This window comes from Gavialis gangeticus, unplaced genomic scaffold (assembly GCF_001723915.1).
Source record: "Gavialis gangeticus isolate Ggan-Ray unplaced genomic scaffold, GavGan_comp1, whole genome shotgun sequence".
NCBI lineage: Eukaryota > Metazoa > Chordata > Crocodylia > Gavialidae > Gavialis > Gavialis gangeticus.
Genome location: NW_017728994.1, coordinates 6,070,372 through 6,072,437, shown reverse-complemented (window position 1 = coordinate 6,072,437; position 2,066 = coordinate 6,070,372). Strand labels below are relative to the sequence as shown.

Genomic DNA, 2,066 nt, shown 5'->3' with positions numbered 1-2,066 from the left:
AGGCATTTTGAAATAGTTTGGCTGTTTTTGACTGAAAAAACATCAGTTTTAGCAAGGTGGACTCTGATTTTTTATTTATTGGCAAGAAGCATAGTTCTGCCTATTGAACCTGACAATTTAAAGAGTAAAGGCATCACTAAGCAATCCACTTCTATATTCAGATTATGCAAAAATCCAAGATGCATGGGGGTCAGAGTAGAAGGGAGAGTAGGCCCATACACTTTATCCTCAGGTAGCTGGAACCTCATAAACATTAACTTAAAACTACGAGTCACAATACAATCATATTTTTCACTCAAAATAAACAAGTAAAACTTGAAGAGTAATGGAACATTCTATAGTTAAAGTCAGAATATTTTTCTTTGCTGAGTATCGATATACTACTCTCATACAATTGCAGATACTTAAATTTAAGAATCCAAAGCTATCATCAATACCATAAATATTAGCTGCTTTTCACAACAATACATAAGCTTTTAAAAATCATTACTAGAATAATGTGGAAGATGTATTATAAAGTGTTAGAAAAGGTGAAATGTTAATACTATTCTAAATGTCAGATTCCATCTTCTCACAGCAGCAAACACAACCACACTTGGGATGTTCTGCATTAAAGAAACTAATCACAGTAGTAAGAGCATGTGCCTGTGATGTGGTGCTGCTTTAAGATTTTTTAAGAAATAGGTATTCATTGACTTCCTCGGAGGAAAAAAATAGGTGTGTTTTTTTTTTACATTTGGGATTGACCAGGGAACACTAGGGAACAGGCTGTCCTACTCCTATCCTCCTCGCCATGCTAAATGGAAGCCGTAACTAGTAACTAGCACCCAGTTATTTGAAATCGGGGGAAATAAGCATCAAAATAACTTTAACAGTATGATGTATTTTCAGGACAGGTAGAGGAAAAGTGAATCTACTTTGAACAGAAACACAACATTAATCCTTTCTAAACTCCCCCAATTCCTTACTCCCATATAAAAACGAAATGGAGAAAGTATTCCAGTGAAGTATTCTGTTGTGCTTGGAAAGGACTTCTACACTGATCAAACGTAAACCTAAACATTTTTCTTATCTCAATCCTAGTTGGGGCTAGGTTAAGGAATTTATTGTTCTGTCTCTCTTTCTAATAATTCTCAAAGTCTGAATTACATATTATGTCCTTAGTATTCCAGTTCTATGTGGATTCAAGGCAAACCTCTCATTTGGGATAGCCTGTGAGGTGTCTTTAGGTCTTCAAAGTCTAAAATGTTTGTTGCTCAGGTTTCAGTGAACATATCCTGATCTAGTTATTTCTATTTTAAAGCTATCATTTAGATTCTACAAATTATCCTATGCTTAATATTTTGGCACTTAATTTTTTTGTTACAAAGAATGACTTTCAGTTATCATTAACACTAGTGTACGGTTTCAGCTGTAAAGCTGTTCTGGGTAGTTTATTAGAACAAGTATCTGATGTTTTATTATTTTTTTAAATATGAAAGGTTAAAATTTAATCACATTTCTTGTCTAACTTCTGAAGTAATATTCTTCTTTCTATAGACTGGTTAGTTTGCTTTTGGGTGTTCATTCAGTTTTTTTATAAAGACCATGCAAAAGTCCATACAAAGTGGATTAAATTAAACTTCAGAAATGTTCAGTAGCTTCCTAGCTTTTTTTCCCCCAAAGAGAAATGTTAGCCACCATTATCTTTTTTGTAACTGCTCACTTTTCCACTTTTCTCCCCATGCCACTGACTTCCAGCTCTTCCTTTAGACATGGATGGCATGAGCATGCTTCTTGCATAATGGCTTATCCTTCTTGGAGTAAAATGGCTGCCCTTCCAAATTTACATGGCACACCTAAAATTAAAATAAACAGAAAACAGGAATATGATTAATTATTTTATCGCTCTTCAGCCTGCACTTTAATGACTAGATCTGGGTATTCTTAACTCTGAGTAGCACCATAACACACGAATTATAAATCAGTCAGTTTATTAAAATCTAGTCCTCAGAATGAGCTATAATTAGCTGATCTCAATGTCTCCTCAATTTTTGATCCCAGGCTGGGGGGGGGGGGGGGGGGGG

General features: G+C 34.8%; 1 protein-coding gene and 1 long non-coding RNA gene across 15 annotated transcripts in view; one reads left to right on the top strand and one right to left on the bottom strand.

The window, feature by feature from the left end:
* Positions 1 to 2,066, top strand: part of LOC109287296 — a 20,799-nt gene that overhangs the window by 7,551 nt on the left and 11,182 nt on the right. Inside the window, exon 2 of the long non-coding RNA XR_002094820.1 lies at positions 126 to 1,002. This is a non-coding gene — a long non-coding RNA (uncharacterized LOC109287296). The remainder of the gene's footprint in view (positions 1 to 125; positions 1,003 to 2,066) is intronic.
* Positions 1,296 to 2,066, bottom strand: part of LDB3 (LIM domain binding 3) — a 233,176-nt gene continuing 232,405 nt past the window's right edge. For all 14 annotated transcript variants that reach the window (XM_019502234.1, XM_019502228.1, XM_019502235.1 and 11 more), the window contains one exon: positions 1,296 to 1,838. In XM_019502234.1, the coding sequence (XP_019357779.1) occupies positions 1,749 to 1,838 (90 nt within the window). In that variant the 3' untranslated portion in view covers positions 1,296 to 1,748. The remainder of the gene's footprint in view (positions 1,839 to 2,066) is intronic.